The sequence below is a fragment of the Selaginella moellendorffii genome, unplaced genomic scaffold, assembly GCF_000143415.4.
Source record: "Selaginella moellendorffii unplaced genomic scaffold, v1.0 SELMOscaffold_26, whole genome shotgun sequence".
Taxonomy (NCBI): Eukaryota; Viridiplantae; Streptophyta; class Lycopodiopsida; order Selaginellales; family Selaginellaceae; genus Selaginella; species Selaginella moellendorffii.
In genome coordinates this window covers 1,148,309-1,162,086 of record NW_003314287.1, presented here as the reverse complement: position 1 = coordinate 1,162,086, position 13,778 = coordinate 1,148,309, and the positions used below count along the sequence as shown (strand labels likewise).

The window sequence follows — 13,778 nt, the reverse complement described above, 5'->3', positions numbered from 1 at the left end:
TTTGTGGCGGCTGATTAAACAAAATCTTTGCCTCACTGAGATGACTTGTCTAGAGAAAGCGTTTAATTATTTTTTATCAATCTGACAGTTTTGAGCAAACATGCTACGTTCTATAATTAAAGCGTCTATAAAGTTCTCTTGGACATATGGTCGAAGTTACACTTTGTCTTGCTGAAGGCATGGGAAACTGGCTGTGAAAAAAACAAAGAAAAGTATAAAAATAGTGCTTACGATTTAATTTAGCTTAAAAACTTAATTAAAAAGCTTGAGGTGTTTGAGGAAAAAGTTACCTATGGAGCTTCAAAACATTGGCTCCAACAACAACAATGATGCCTTCTACAGGTATTATTTGTAAAATTTCTTACTTCAATGTGACATCTTCACATTCACAGGTACAAAATGCCGAAGCTGGTGACCAAGATTCATGGGCGTGGCAATGGTATTAAGACAAACATTGTGAATATTGTCGAGGTGGCTAAGGCACTTGCACGTTCCCCAGCACATGTAACAAAGTTTTTTGGTTGTGAGCTTGGGGCGCAATCCAGTTTCGACAACAAAACTCATACTTCTATTGTCAATGGCGCTCACGAAACTCAAAAACTGTGTGATCTCTTGGATAGGTTCATTGAGAAATATGTTCAGTGTTACAAGTGTGGGAATCCGGAGACTGATATTGTGCTAGACAAAATGATAAGTCTGAAGTGTGCAGCGTGTGGCCACCTTTCTCATATGGATCCCCTCGACAGCAACAAGGCGATGATGAAGTTTTACAGTCAGAACAACAGCATTGGATGCAGCAAGAAAGATAAAAGGGTTGCCAAAGTGATTCTGAAGAGCCAAAGCATCAAGACTAGAAACCTTCAAGAGGAGGACAAAGATGATGATGATATTAAATGGCATGCTGATGCATCTGTAGAAGCTGCTCACCAGCGTATGAAAGAGCAACTTACTAAAGCTGCTACTTCTATGATTCTTCCTTGATTCACTTCTAGTTACTTCGAATTTTTTTTATATTCCAATGTATTGTAGGAGCAGCTTCTTATGGAGCAGATCATAGATTCATCTCTTGCACAGGGCATGAGTTAGTGTCAAAGAATCAAAAACTTTCAAAGAAATAAAAATTCGGTGGTGTTGAATGCGAAGCCATTGTACGATCATCGTCTTTGGCTAAGTAGCAGCCCGGGTAGCAAAAAGCTCATGGAGCCGGGGCTTGATCTTCTAGAACAGGGGCATCCGCGGTTATTAACGTCCGAATCGAAGAATATAGCATTTTATATGTTTTACTTTGGTGCCGCCATACTAAGACAACGAGAACAAACTGAGTGTGACACGGAGCACTTCTAAATTCCACGCTCTTAAAGCTCCAAGCCACGCTCCACAGCTCCAGAAGAGATTCAAGCTACAGTAAGCTCTAACAAGCTCCACCCATACAAGCGCCAAGCTCCAAAAAACCTCCACTTATCTCCGTCGTCGCCAGCCCTCCCAGTCACCAGGCTTTATAGTCGTGGTCATTGCCGGTCCTTGCGGTCATCGCCGGTCATCCGTGTCGGTGCCAAGTTTTTTATCTTTTTATCCACCTCAGAGCGTTCTGGAAGGATGGATGCTTAAGAATGAGGCATCTTCTTGACTCTTGCGAGGAAGATCAAGCCCTCTAATCAAAACTTTTCCAACCCACAATATCAAAATACACCCATTTTATCCTAATACAAAAGTGTTAAGGAAATTTACATTGCAATGATTCAATTACATGCACAGCAGATGATGGAAATACAATGCATAATTAGAGCTTGAAGAGTTTTTTGATGTGGTCCAAGCCATATTCAAACACAATAGGCATCCAAAGGTTATTTATTTATTTAATTGAGCGCAACAAGTTATTTCTCAGTCGACTTCGGCAGGAACAAGATTGACGGTCCTTGCGTAGGTTCTGATGGACTCCCAGACTTGTAAGTGGTCGATGTTATCAAGGAGTGCTGGACTTCCCTGGACTTCAAGCACTGCAGTCGTTATTCCCACAATTGAGCGCAGCACTGCATAGAGGCGGCCTGAATCGTCACCCACCGTAGAGACTCGGAGCACTTCTGTCACTGAAGGATCCTTGGACGTTATGCTGTTTAGCTGCTCCTGCATAATCGAAAGTGATTCCTCCTCAAAATGGATCTCGGAAAGACTCATTTCCGCCAGTGCAAAGGGGCCCTTGAGTTTGAGGTTCTGGAAACCAGAAAGGTTCAGTTTCTTCAAGCTTGGAGCAATGATCTTGATCTCGTCGTAAATCTCCCCCCTTGCCCTTGAAAGAAAGAGAGAACAGCAACTAGTTAGAGTTTTAGGCACCAGAAAATGTTGGAGCACACTTACTTAAAGCGAAATGACGTGAGTGATGTTGAAAAAATCGTCCACTCCAGAGAGAAAGCACTTGTCATTGGAGCATCATCATCAGTGTCATCTTCGTTGTCAAAATCGACGTAGTAAATGCAATCGATGATGCTGAGATTAGTGAGCGAGGGGCACCTTGCAAGGATACCATTCACCGTGATTAGGCTCACCAACATATAGAAAAGCTCTAGAGTCGTGAGCAACGGCCAGGCTATGCCAGGATGTGGCATTTCAGGAGCAATGATAAAGCCCTATATAAGAAACAATATCAACGAGAGATGATGATCCAACAACCAAATAAGAAGTCCATACCTTGACGTTAAGGTCCACAAGGCTTGGCAACGGAATAAGCTTGATTTCGCCTTGGATCTCGAAGCCTTCAATGACGAGTTCTTTTAGCTCCACGTTTTGAATGATTTCAGCATCCACCTGGTATCAACCCGCTCGTCAGAAACTGGAAAGAGAGCACTCTTTGAATGATTTCAGCATTCACCTCATATCCGACATCAATATGGAATGCAAAGCTCTCAAGAGATCGAACGCGCTGGAGCATTGACAAGACTTTCGGTGCTTCAGAAGGTTTGACAGCAAGCTCAGTCGTTGTATCAAACGCTAGGAACTGTGAGGTTTCCAAGGCATCGGTTATGGCTGAGAGATACCCCGGAAAAACTCTTGCAAACACGAATAAGTCGATCAGGTTCTTGTTCTCGGGAAGCTTCACAACCCGCTGAAGACCTGGAAAGAATGCTAATTTTCCATTTTAAGACTAAGACACAACAATACCTTCCGAGAGTTTTTCCTGTTGTCGCCGCTGATTCACGTCAGACTCACCTGTCTCTGCTACAAACTTTGCATTTGATTTTATAGAAAACTAGCGCAACAACTATACCTTCCAAGAGATTTTCCTGTTGCTGCTGAAGTTCATTCTGTTTCTTGTCATACTCATCCAGTATACGACTTCTTTCTGCTAGAAATTTGAGTTTTCTCTTGTAGAAAACTAGCGCTTTCTCTTTGCGCTTGGCCTCCAGTTTCTATCCAAACAAAAACGAGATCAAATAACATCTAACTTTCTAGTCATTCATTACTTCATTACTTACAGCTACAAAGTCGCCACCCTCCCATCCGAGATCGCGCGCTAAAGCTCCAAGCAAGCAGAAGGGACTCTCCCTTCTCATTCTGAGCACTCTACAGAAACGAAGGGTAAAAAAACGTGGTGACTGAGAGATTTTTTTTGCTTACTTGAGAGCGTCGGGGATGACCATTTTCTTCACGACACCATACGGTGGAGGACAGCCATCGTAGGCTTTGAAATTGCGGAGTGCACCCGCCCTCTTGGATCTGGGAAGCATTCTAGATCCTCAAGAAAAGAATTGCCCACAAATGGTTGAAAGGAAAGACTCACCCTTTGATGACGCGCGCAAGAATGCCGGAAGGAGAGGTTTCGATCTTGGGGCCACCACGCCGGGGATTTGTGTTGCTGCGCCTCCTTAAAGCCCGATGATACTTCATCTTCTGGCGGATGATCCCCCCCGACATGCAAATGTCTTCGCAGCGAACAATCACCTGAAAGAAAGAAAGAACGAGCAATCGAACAATCGCAATCACAATCGAACTGCAATCGAATACCAAGCGCTGGCCTTTGAGAAGCTCCTTCGAGCAGATGGAAGCAACGCGGCCGAGAATGTGGCCGTGTCCATCGATGACGATCTCCATCTAGCTCTTCTCCCTTGTGGAGAGGCGGCTAGGTCTGGTAGCGTGAAGCTAGGTGAAGAAAAGAAGCCACGGTTGCCGAGGATCGTTTACGGGAGAAGATGTGCAGTCTGACAATCACGATTCGGAATATCCTTCACCTGGTAGACACTGTCCAGGCGGTTATTTTGTAGCTAATAGCTACGCAGAGTGTAGCGAGACAATCATAGCCGTGATCAAATTCTTGGAAACTTTGCCTTTCTGAAAATGATCAAGAACATAAAGCATATAGTAACTGAATGTCAGCAGACAGCTTAAAACGATTTTAGTTTTCTTAATTTAGGGCTCCAGGAGCGGTCGCGAGCGCACAGCAATGTAGAAAACTGTCAAGAAATATCTGCCACAGTCGATGAAGGCGACGTGGACTCAGCTGTTCTCCAGGCAATAAAAAATGATCAGGAGATCCTCCGGAAATCATCGCCATTCTAACGTCTCTAGAACCGCGGCCAGATCTTTCCCACTTGGAAACCAGAACTGCGAAAGAAGCGACGAGCTTAATTAAGCGACTTCGTGGGGGGAGTTTCGGAAAGCATGAATTTTTCGTTTGAGGATACTTCATTGCTAGCGGTGAAGCAGCGAAGGCATGGCTCCAAAATCTAAAACTAAACACGATCGACTCAAACGTGGATTGGTATTATTCTCAAGAGTTACAAGTGACCAAAAACTATAAGAGGTGAGAGTTTATAGGTCGTCAGAGCGGTCGAGAGGGACGACATTACACGCAAGAGGGATTTGAATTGGAGCAGCGGTGAAAAGATCCAGCGTTCTCAGATCCCAATGCGAACTGTTGGAGGAGATTGACCTCTCTGTTTTGATCAAGGAACACAGTGAATCAAACTGAAATCATCAAAAGAGGAAAAGGGAACAGGATTTCTTGTGTAACTTACTTGGCGATCGCGATCTCCGCAGTGAGCCTCATAGATGATTCTCGGAACCATCTGGTCTTCCCCCAGGAAACAAGAAGACAATGCAGGAACTTCCGAGGCGGCGGGGGCGAGATCCGGGGGATTGTCATCGTCGTCGTCCCCATACACGAAGACAAACTTTGCGAACAAAGAATCTCGCAGTGCCATTGAGGACTTCTTCTCGAGAAAGAAGAGAGTGAGCAAGAAAGCGAAAGAGGGAAGAGAGAAAATAGAATAAACACTGAGATTCAGTCCCCGCAGTTCACGGTAGAAATACACGGGCATATAATCTACGTGGACGTGCCAGGCCGAGGTGGCAGCTGAGGTGGCCGTGGGGCCGAGCTATCCACGCATCGCCTGCATGGTGCTCGTGCAAGCCACGCGGATGAGACGTTCCTTTGCTACCCACGTATGCAATCGTGTTTGACCCTCTTTGACTAAGGTTGACTACGGCATTGACTTGTAGTTGGGAGTTCCATTTTTCTCTAAGTTTGGAGCTACCAAACTATAAGGTTTGATGCAAAATCTTTGGAGATTTTTGTTTCGTGGATCGTGCAATGCTTTCCTTTGCATCCAAGCGGTATACATTGCTAAGCAGTACGTAAGAGGACGAAGAATCGCGAGTTAGCATGAATTGGGCGGCGTTTTTCCCACGACCCAAATCGACATGGCTCTTGCACGAAGACAACAGGCACGTCCATTCCAAAGCATCAGCTGCGAAGGGCATTGTTTCGATCAGCTCAATCGCGTCTTCCAGGTATCCGGCGCGGGCGAGGAGGCTCAGTACACAGAGGTAGAGCTGTTTCGTTGCGTCGATGCCGAAATCTGCGATCATGGACGTGAAGCACGCCTTGCCGCAGCGAATGTTCCCGGAGTCACTGCAAGCTACGATGAAAGTGCTGAAGCAGCTGTCAATCGGGAAATGGGTCAGCTGCATTGATGCGAAAACAGCACTGGAGTCAAGTTGACAGCGAGCGAAGGCAAGTGAGATTAGAGACCAGGATACTGAATCTCTCTCGGGCATTGTCTCAAAGATCTTTTTCGCTTGATACAAATGCCCAATTGCGGCAAATGCTGACAGTGCGGCGTTCCAAGAAATTAAGTTTTTCCCCGGAATTTGATCAAAAAACTGTTTCAGTTCGTACATAAGACCATTTACATAGTATGCATTTAGCATTGTGTTCCATGCTACGAGGTCTTTTTGTGGCAGCTCATTAAACAAATTCTTAGCTTCACTAAGATACCCTTTCATGGCGTATGCTGAAATTAAAGATGTCCAGGAGACCAAGTTTCTCATTGGCATATGGTTAAAAATAATAAGCGCTTCCTCTAAACTAAAGTTTTGAGCAAACATCGTGACCATAATTGTCCACGAAACTACGTCTTTTTCGTTCATACTATTAAACAAAACAGATGTTTCCTCTAGATGCCCGGTCAGGGCATTTGCAGAAAGAAGAGCATTTCCGGCTATTAAATCTCTCTCGGGCATCGTCTCGAAAACTTTTTTCGCTTCTGTCAATTTTTTGTTTTGAGAGAAACATACAAGCAAGACGGTCCAGGAGATAAGATCGTGCTGCGGCATCTCTTTGAAAATCGCCTCTGCGATATCAACTTGCCCATCACGGGTATAAGCAGACAAAATCGCGTTCCAGGAAACAAGATTGCGCTCAGGCATCAGATCAAACTCCATCTTTGCATTCGCCAGTTGAGAATTTTGGGTGTAGCAATCGATCATGGTGTTCCAGGAAACCAAGTCCCTGCCTGGCATGGAATCAAAAATCCTCTTGGATTCCAACCAGTTCCCTTGTTGGGCATGCGCAGCGGCAATGGAGTTCCACGAAACAAGATTCCTCTCAGGCATGGAATCAAAGATCCTCTCCGCCTCGGCGAGAAATCCCGCCCTGACAAAGGCGCCCAAGATCGAATTCCACGACACCACGTCCCAGACAGGCATCTGATCGAACACCCGCCTGGCAGCCTCCGGATTGCCACTCCGCGCATAGGCAGTGATCATCGCATGCCACGAATAGCAATCCTTGCGCCTGATCGCGTCAAACACGGCACGGGCATCGCTCACGCTGCCGCATCTCCCATAAATCCCGATCAGCCGGTTGTGGAGGAAGACATCGTCCTCGGATCGAAGCATCGCCTGGATCTTCCTCGCCGTCTCCAAATCCTTGCAAGAGTCCATGAGAGGAAGAAGTTGCCCTAGCCCCATTCTTCGCGCCAAATTTCAAACTTGGAAAGCGTCCAAGGATCGATACCTGGGAAAGTAGCACCAAAGACCCTTAATCCCAAATATCTCAAGATTAGTGTGGCATCCTAGTTCCTCGATGAGTTGATGCCATCCTATTTGGTAACTCGGAAGAATCCTAGTTGTTATAGCCAACGCACATTGAACCTTTGTCATAGAGAATATTATCATTTGAGGTCCTCGACGGGCTCTGTGCATAGGGAGTTCAAGTCCAGCCCCCAGCATCAAAGTTGTTCAGAGTCTGCTATCTCCTATAACTCTTGTATGGTGCCATCTGCCAGCTTTTGCTGTGGTATACGAAGTACCTGCCATAGATGGATCGATTCCTTCCAGAACACTCATTTCTTGAGGTGGATAAAAGGATATAAAGCTTTTCGTTTGGGATCACACAATAGACTATAGGCTACGTAATTTCTTTTACCACTGTGGAGATAAGGTGGTGGTCAAATCATATACTATCGAGAAAAATATTAAAACTCTGACTAGCTACATTGTACCAGCTATGCACCACACAAGCGTTTAACCAAATCACATGATTCCACAACTAAACAAAAAAAGTAAAAGGTATGAAACGGCATATTCCACGCCACGTCAGCCTTGGTAAAAGAGGTAGAGCGGTGAAGTGGTCTTTGGAGTCCATTCTTCTTCGAGGCGCCGGGAGCCACTCTTGACCCTCCACCTCGTCAATTCCTCGAGAGATTCAAGGAGGAGGTGAGATTTGGCCTAAAATGGCGCTGGAACTTGATCGTGTTCTTCCAGTTTTAAGTTTTTCGCTCGCGATCGCGCCCAATTTGGCCGGTTTTTGCTCGAATTTGGGGGAGGATTCCAGAGGGAAATGGCGCCCGTTTCAACGATCGAAACGTTCGAGGAAGCGCAGGAGATCTTCCTCCAGAAGATCAAGTGAGTGTGGTCGTATGCTTTGTTTTTCTTGGTGTTTGGTTGTTTTGCCACTGTCTAATTCTCAACCGTTTAAACAGGGAGGATCCGCGTCTCAAGCCGGTTGCCGCTAAGAAGCTCTTGGATCTCGCCAAGGAGCTCGATGCGAGCACGGAAGAAAATCTGGGGGATTTGTCGCTCCAACTTCCGGCGGAGGAAAGAATCAAGCAAGGATTTCTCAAGTTCAAGAACAACTTCTGGCTGTACGTTCATTGTCACGCTTCTCGCATTCTCGAGATTTATGTCGTTTCTCCTTTCGCAGTAAAAATCCACAGCTCTACGAGAAACTTTCAGCCGGTCAATCACCCAAGGTAGAGAAGAACATTGGATAATCTCGCAAGAACCAAGAAAAAACCAATTTTTTTTTCCCGTGCGCAGTTCATGATCTTCGCTTGCTCCGATTCGCGAGTTTGCCCGACGACGATCTTGGGGCTCCAGCCGGGCGAAGCATTCGTCGTTCGCAACATCGCCAGCATGATCCCAGCGTGTGGCGAGGTAGCTCAGCTATGAAACGTTTGATCTTCCTTTCGTTTTTCGCTAAATTTCAGGACTTTTCTTCGCAGGCTGGATTTCCAAGCACAAGCGCGGCTCTCGAATATGGAGTTTTGCACCTCAAGGTATAATCTAAACTAGGAGAAGAAAAGTTGGACCTTCTTCTCTAAAGTTTGAGAATATCTGATCACCCTTCGCTTTCATGAAGGTGGAGCATATCCTAGTGATCGGTCACAGCCGGTGTGGAGGAATCAAGGCTCTGCTGACCACAGACCCGGAGAAAAAATGGAGGTAACGTAAATTCCTCGCTCGCGAATCGCTAGAACTCCGTGTAGCATTTGAGTTTGGAGCGAGTCCACCGAAGCCAAGCATTTGAGTTTGGACCATCTTCTGAATGGATTTGAATCGGTTTAATGCAGTGACTACATCCAGGACTGGATTAAAATCTCAACTCCCGTTCATTCCAACCAAAACCACTCGCACGATATCGACGAACGATGCTCTTGCGGTGAAAAGGTAAATAAAAAAGAGTCTTTGATGGTTTTTTCGCAAGCTTTTTTCTTGTTTGTTCTTGGCAGGAGTCAGTGAACGTTTCGCTCAGCAATCTCATGACTTTTCCCTGGATTAAATCGGCGGTGGAGGAGAAGAAGCTGGCTCTTCACGGTGGCCACTACAGCTTTGTCACTGGCACCTTCCAATACTGGACTCCCGGGAGCGACAAAGTCGACTTTTAAGAGCCACAAACGCGTACCATATCTATAAAGAAAGAAGAAGACTCGAGAGAAAGAGTGAAGAAAGAATGATCCAATAAATAATAAGAACCTTTCACTCTCACGAACACATAGCCTTCTCCACAACCTCTTTAAGCTGTCCGGATTGAAAGGCCTCTGGCAAAAAAGAGAAAAGCGAGGAGAATTCTTAAGCTTGATCGATCGATGGAGAGGAGATAGCTAAACTTACCGAGAGTGATATCGCAGCCACCAAAGAACTCGCCATCGATGTAGAGCTGTGGAAAAGTGGGCCAGTTGGAGTAGGCCTTGAGGCCCTGACGGAGGCCATCGTCCTCCAAGATATTCACGGTCTCGTACGGAACGCTCAGGTTATTGAGGATCTGTACGACCGTGTTGGAGAAGCCACACTGTGGGAAGAGCTTGGTGCCCTTCATGAAGAGCACGACCTTGTGCCCCTTGACGAATTTCTCCACCGATTCCCGCAGCTCGGGCGTCAGCGCTGCGGCAATCCGGGAAATCCATGAGAAAGAATGCGCGCATGGGCTCGATCGACTTACATGCTCTGCAAATCAGGGCTCTCCCTGTTCTTCCAGCTGCGAATTGGCGGCGCGGCGAGGCGATGCATGGCACTCGCAAGGATTTCCTGGGAGAGATGGAGATTACCGCATTGGAGCCGCTGGCTGTGGCCCTGGAGGAAGCGATTGTGGCGCCGAGGCCGGAAGAGGAAGAAGCAGCAAGGAAATTGGCCGCCATAGCCTCCATGACCTAAAATTTCAGCTCGAAACACCACACCTTTTGTATTATATATTTACAACAGGCCTGGGAAAAAACCCACGAAGAGGAAAGCCAAGAAAAAAGAAAAGACAATGCACAAGAAAAAAAGAAGAGAACCTTCACTTACCGGTCAGGAAGGACGCTCTTTCTGGATCGAATGTAAAATCTCAGCAGCGGACTCGGCAGTGACCGGAGCTGCTCTTGGAGTAACTTTGATCGCCTTGTGCGATCCCTGGCTCGATCGCTGCTCTTTGCTGCTGCTGCTGCTGTTCTTCACGCTCTGGAATCCAGAAGGCCGAGAATACGGAGACACTCCATGCTCGCTCTCGCCACCGCTTTGCTTCTCTCCGCAAAACCTTCCCACAAGCTTTTGCCTCGGTTCTTGGTGCTGCTGCCTGCGATTCTCTGCTGCTGGCGATGGCGATGGAGCTGGAGCTGGAGACGAGCTATCGGCTCGCTGGATGAGACTAAAACCCGACGAGGAGCCTTGCGAGCGGAGATGGATGCCGCGATCCTTGCGAGACTGGTGATCGTCGTGGATCGACGAAGCTTGCAAGCTCGACTCCGCCGCTGGCGGACGATAAGTTGCTCCGCCGGGAGGATTTACGAATCCCATCCACTGGAGAGCAGCCGGATCCGAGTATAAACTTCCGGGATGCTGCGGCCATGGCTGGAGCTGGATTGGAGGAGACATAAACTGCCTTGGATCTGGAGGAGGAAGAAATGGAGGAGCAGCGCCGCCGCCATACAGCGGAGCTGGGTAGTATGGAGTGTTGAAAACTTGCGCTGTGACTGGAAAAGGTTGCTGGAATGGAAACTGAAACGGTAGAGGAGCGTACCATTGGTTGTAAGCTGGGTGGGAAGTTGCGTAGTTGATGGTGTTTGCGGCTTGGATGGGTCGAGGATGAGTGGTATAGGCGTAAGGTGTTGTTGACAGAGGTTGAGTCTGTGATGGAGTTTTTGGAGCCGGAGCTTGGTCGGGTTTTGGACCGGGCTTGCTGGTTTTTGGAGCTTCGCCACAGTGAGTCGGCTCGCTCCCGACTCGTTTGTCAGTTTTTTCGTCTTGTGTTTTTGAAGGATCACTTATCTTGGAGTTTGCCATAAGATGCTGGACCTGAAAAAGAAAAAGAAAAAAGAGAAGCAAAACACATCAAAGACTGCTCTTTTTTTTCTACAAAGCTTGCTTACCTTGGTCAATCGATGCAATTCAAACAGCTGCTTTTGAAAAATGGTTTGCTGCCTAGAAGTTCAAAACAAAATGGTACTTGGAAAGAAAAAGAAGAAGAAAAAAATACCGAGAGACAGCAAAAACTAACCTTTGCATAGCCTTGCGCATTTTCCAAAACTCCTCGTCGCCAACGGCAGACATGATCTCCTTGGAAGTAATAGCTGAAGGAGCGGCATTGTTTTCCACAACCGAAGTCGCAGAATCGTCACTGGCTTCCACTTCCTCTGGAGAACAACGGCCCTCGAGCTCCTCGTCAGACTGATTATCTATCCGCCCATTGTCTTCGTTGCTCTCGTAGCTATGGCTGGGTGATGACGACGCCATTACACGAACTTCGCTTCCATTTTCTTGATCACCCAAGTCTCCAGGAGCTCTATTTCTCGGCCGTGAATCTTTCCTCGCCTGCGTTGTCTCCCGAACTTCAACTTGTCTCTGAGACTTCGTAGCGCTAGTACTCGCGTTGGAGGGAGCCACAGAAGCACTAGCGAAGTGCTCCTGTTTAGAAGATCTTGCGGGGACTGCTGCAGGCTTCGAGGGATATGTTGGCACCGCTGCAACGTCGTCCACCCTTGGAGCTCTAGTCTTCGTCTTGCCCGATCCAGCTCTCGAGTGCAAAGAGGGAATTCGAGCAAGCTGCCTGTTACTACCACCGTCACCTGGAACTTGCTGGAGCTCCCTTTGCTCAGTCTCATTCGCAACACTCTGGCTATGTTGTCCCAGCACAACATTCATGGGCTGGAAAGCCACCGGAGAAGGAACCATGTAGTAAGGAAAATAGTAGCCTCTATTGAGTGCCTGTAGAAAAGAACTCCTCAGTCTTTCTAGAGCTCACCGGCGAGATCATAGGCTCGAATTTGCAAACCTGAGGCACAAAAGGCTGCGGTGGCGCTCCATCGCTTTGCTGCTGCTGGAATCTGTGAGAAGGGATTGTCAATTGCTCGTAGAGAGCCATTTTGTTTCTGGGCGGAGCGCGAGGACCCGCGTTCTTTGTCTCTTTGACATGGAGACGCGGGAAGAGAGCTCCTCCAGGAGGGGCATTCTTATCCTCCATGGGATCCACTCCACTCTGCCCTAAAAATCCAATGCGAAAGCGGACCGGATATTTCTAGCGACACACGTGGCGCGCTCCTAGTGGCACTTAATGCACTTTCCTCTGTAGACCTGCTAGATAGCCTAAATCTGACGGCTGATTTCGCATGGCATTGGACGGCTTGGATGGTCGTCCCCGTTGCAAATAAAACGTGCCTAATGTAATAAATGATTGGCATTATAAGGGTGCAGCTATTTCGAAAAAGGGTAAAAGATTTTGAAATTAACAAATAGACCTAATTTGAATTGCGGGTATATTCGTTGAGAGCGTAGGGCTTGTCTCTCTCTCATGGCGGCTTTTGTCGCGCTGCTAGCGCTGTGCGTTTGGACGATGATCTTCGCGTAGATCGTGAGCTCGCACACCGTGATCGTCATCGGAGGTGGGATGTCTGGTAAGTTCTTCCGATCTCGCTAGTTTTTTCTTGAAATTCTTGCCCATTCTTGGATCGAGCTAGGAATTATGGCCGCCAAGACGCTGGCGGACAGCGGAGTGACGGATTTCCTGATTCTCGAGGCGACGGAGAAGATTTGGGTGAGAATGCGGTCCCAAAAATTTCGGGGGATTAACGTCGAGCTGGGAGCTAACTGGGTGGAGGGTGTCAATGGGGCCAAGACAAATCCCATCTGGGAGCTTGCAAGGCTTCATAACTTGCGGACTTTCTTCTCGGGCTGGAACATCACGGATAACATCTGCACTGACAAGTTTCGTACGTTTGGTCCTTTGTTCTCTCGAGCTCCAAACGTTTTCCTCTTTTCTAACGTTTTATTTTTTTTAGCTCTTTCAGGGGTCGTTTGCCAACTTCTGAGGCTCAAGAAGTATGCCAGAGATCTGCGGCGGCCTGGGAGTTTGCAAACAAAATCGGTCTTTCAAGACAGGTGAACAATGAACCAAATATCTCTATTTTGACTGCCGAGCGACTCTTTGGACAGTAAGTATATTTTCGACTGATTTTTTCTTAGGAAGATGATTGCATATCCAGCTTGCCATCAAAGCCGGTGGCTCTAGAGTATTACAACTATGACTAGGAGTTTGCAGATTTAAAGGTTTTCTTGCTGCTGTGACTAATTTTTTAACTGCTGAATAAATGTCTTGCAGAGCCACCTCGTTTCACAAGCTTAAAAAATACAAGCCAACTCCAACCTTCCACGATTTTGGGAGTGATTCACGCATGGTGGCGGACCCGCGGAAATTTTCTCACCTCGTTCACGAGCTGGCTAAAACTATTCTGGCCAGCACACAAAAGCCG

The 13,778-nt window shown here is 47.1% G+C and overlaps 5 protein-coding genes across 9 annotated transcripts; 3 read left to right on the top strand and 2 right to left on the bottom strand.

Moving 5' to 3' along the window:
- Nucleotides 1-292: 292 nt before the first annotated feature.
- On the top strand, nucleotides 293-981 carry LOC9637862 (probable eukaryotic translation initiation factor 5-2). Its single transcript, XM_002975127.2, has 2 exons — nucleotides 293-342; nucleotides 393-981. Exons 1-2 carry the CDS (start codon nucleotides 293-295, stop codon nucleotides 979-981), a joined length of 639 nt encoding a protein of 212 aa, XP_002975173.2.
- A 3,755-nt stretch (nucleotides 982-4,736) lies between these two features.
- Nucleotides 4,737-7,270, bottom strand: LOC112348070 (pentatricopeptide repeat-containing protein At4g02750-like). Its single transcript, XM_024680098.1, has 2 exons — nucleotides 5,010-7,270; nucleotides 4,737-4,928 (listed from the first exon to the last, which is right to left on the bottom strand). Exon 1 carries the CDS (start codon nucleotides 7,243-7,245, stop codon nucleotides 5,533-5,535), a length of 1,713 nt encoding a protein of 570 aa, XP_024535866.1. The 5' UTR covers nucleotides 7,246-7,270; the 3' UTR covers nucleotides 4,737-4,928; nucleotides 5,010-5,532.
- Nucleotides 7,271-7,911: 641 nt separating this feature from the next.
- Nucleotides 7,912-9,547, top strand: LOC9637861 (carbonic anhydrase 2). Its single transcript, XM_002975126.2, has 9 exons — nucleotides 7,912-7,992; nucleotides 8,041-8,181; nucleotides 8,259-8,420; nucleotides 8,480-8,528; nucleotides 8,596-8,712; nucleotides 8,781-8,834; nucleotides 8,918-9,000; nucleotides 9,129-9,225; nucleotides 9,288-9,547. Exons 2-9 carry the CDS (start codon nucleotides 8,117-8,119, stop codon nucleotides 9,441-9,443), a joined length of 783 nt encoding a protein of 260 aa, XP_002975172.2. The 5' UTR covers nucleotides 7,912-7,992; nucleotides 8,041-8,116; the 3' UTR covers nucleotides 9,444-9,547.
- On the bottom strand, nucleotides 9,495-12,506 carry LOC9629032 (ELF3-like protein 2). 2 transcript variants are annotated; one of them, XM_024680095.1, is made up of 6 exons: nucleotides 12,305-12,506; nucleotides 11,531-12,237; nucleotides 11,403-11,454; nucleotides 9,998-11,328; nucleotides 9,670-9,939; nucleotides 9,495-9,596 (listed from the first exon to the last, which is right to left on the bottom strand). In XM_024680095.1, exons 1-4 carry the CDS (start codon nucleotides 12,491-12,493, stop codon nucleotides 10,345-10,347), a joined length of 1,932 nt encoding a protein of 643 aa, XP_024535863.1. In that variant the 5' UTR covers nucleotides 12,494-12,506; the 3' UTR covers nucleotides 9,495-9,596; nucleotides 9,670-9,939; nucleotides 9,998-10,344. The 2 variants fall into 2 exon arrangements, with proteins under 2 accessions (XP_024535863.1, XP_024535864.1); XM_024680096.1 differs by lacking the exons at nucleotides 9,495-9,596; nucleotides 9,670-9,939 and having other exon boundaries at nucleotides 10,212-11,006; nucleotides 11,054-11,328.
- Nucleotides 12,507-12,790: 284 nt separating this feature from the next.
- On the top strand, nucleotides 12,791-13,748 carry LOC9629031 (polyamine oxidase). Of its 4 annotated transcripts, none has more exons than XM_024680113.1 (3): nucleotides 12,807-12,923; nucleotides 12,987-13,238; nucleotides 13,317-13,748. In XM_024680113.1, exons 1-3 carry the CDS (start codon nucleotides 12,917-12,919, stop codon nucleotides 13,409-13,411), a joined length of 354 nt encoding a protein of 117 aa, XP_024535881.1. In that variant the 5' UTR covers nucleotides 12,807-12,916; the 3' UTR covers nucleotides 13,412-13,748. The 4 variants fall into 4 exon arrangements, with proteins under 4 accessions (XP_024535878.1, XP_024535881.1, XP_024535880.1 ...); XM_024680112.1 differs by having other exon boundaries at nucleotides 13,308-13,748; XM_024680110.1 differs by having other exon boundaries at nucleotides 12,791-12,923; nucleotides 12,987-13,748.
- Nucleotides 13,749-13,778: the final 30 nt, after the last annotated feature.